General features: G+C 45.7%; 1 protein-coding gene across 1 annotated transcript in view; it reads left to right on the top strand.

The window, feature by feature from the left end:
• LOC107090174 (microtubule-actin cross-linking factor 1-like) overlaps nt 1-1,326 on the top strand; it is a 186,697-nt gene that overhangs the window by 16,250 nt on the left and 169,121 nt on the right. The window contains exon 2 of the mRNA XM_015383416.1: nt 226-505. Within this exon, the coding sequence (XP_015238902.1) occupies nt 226-505 (280 nt within the window). The remainder of the gene's footprint in view (nt 1-225; nt 506-1,326) is intronic.

The raw sequence follows: 1,326 nt of genomic DNA, 5'->3' as shown, positions 1-1,326 counted from the left end.
ATGTTTGGGGGTAAATGGGAAGATTTAGATGATTTATTATACATGTATCAAACTGTTCATGATTTTATTGATGGTCTGAGGCGATAAAGGGAGGAAACCAGATCAGACTGATTGAAATCATTCAACTGGGTCTTTATTTCCAGCGTTTCTTTTTCTGCTTTGTTTAACTGTTTTCCTGCAGCTTATCATCCTGACTAAACCCTCTGCTCTCTGTTCCCCTTTCAGATCTCTGAGATCTACGTCTGCGGCGAGTCGGCCGACCTCACGGCCAAAGAGAAGCTGCTGCTATGGAGCCAGCAGGCCGTGGAGGGCTACCCCGGCCTCCGCTGCAGCAACTTCAGCTCGGCATGGAGCAACGGACGCATGTTCAACGCTCTGCTGCACAGATACAGGCCAGACCTCATCGACATGGAGGCCGTGGCCCGGCAGAGCAACCGAGAAAACCTGGAGCAGGCCTTCGAGATCGCCGAGTCGTTAGGGGTGACGAGACTCCTGGACGCTGAGGGTGAGTCAGAGGTTCAGCTATGAACCAGAACCTCCATCGATCACATCGCTGTGGTTCTAATGTTTTCCGTCCAAGCAGTCAGACATTTCAAAGTGCTCTGACTTCATTATTCTGTCTGTAGTTCAGGGGTCTGATCATTTTGATTTTGCTGCATAATTCTGAATCATTCAGGCATGAAAAAGGCTCCTACTGTGTGTCTGACCTCAGCGTCTTACTCTGTGCTCTGTTTTAACATAAACACCTTTAAAATCCAGAGAAACAGGCTTCTTTGGTTTAAGTCTAAAAGGAAAATGTTTCATATTTGTTCCTTCAACCTGAAATGATCAGATACTAAATAAGTTCTGATCATCCTACCCCCTAAACAGGCATATATGTAACCCTTAATAGGGTGCTTTTATTTTGAAGGTGACTGCTGTTCCTGTGGGGAAACTCTTTCCATCGCTGATGTTTTCTTTTCCATGTCGCCACTGGCATTAATAAGAAGACTTTATTCAGTGTCTGTCAGCAGCAATAGGTCTCTGGTTTCATTAGAGCTCTGGAGACGTTTGGTTCTGAGGTGACCGTGATCCGACTCGGCAAATCGACGCCTTTGCGTTGCATTCTGGGACATGGTGGAGTAAATAAGCTAAAAGAAGCCTGGTTTCGCTTTATAAACCAAACGTTTCTAATCAACCACTAATGGTCTGGCAGGGGCGGATTTAGGAAATTTGGGGCCCTGGGCAAAGACAGGCAGGGGGCCCTCTTAGTTGAGAAGACAACACAAAAAACAGACCCATTCTACAGATAGAGAAAATGTTAATAGAATAGACATCCATTATCTA

The sequence above is a fragment of the Cyprinodon variegatus genome, unplaced genomic scaffold (assembly GCF_000732505.1).
Source record: "Cyprinodon variegatus isolate N-32 unplaced genomic scaffold, C_variegatus-1.0 Scaffold284, whole genome shotgun sequence".
Lineage (NCBI taxonomy): Eukaryota > Metazoa > Chordata > Actinopteri > Cyprinodontiformes > Cyprinodontidae > Cyprinodon > Cyprinodon variegatus.
The sequence above is the reverse complement of the archived record's forward strand: the minus strand, read 5'-3'. Positions and strand labels throughout refer to the sequence as shown.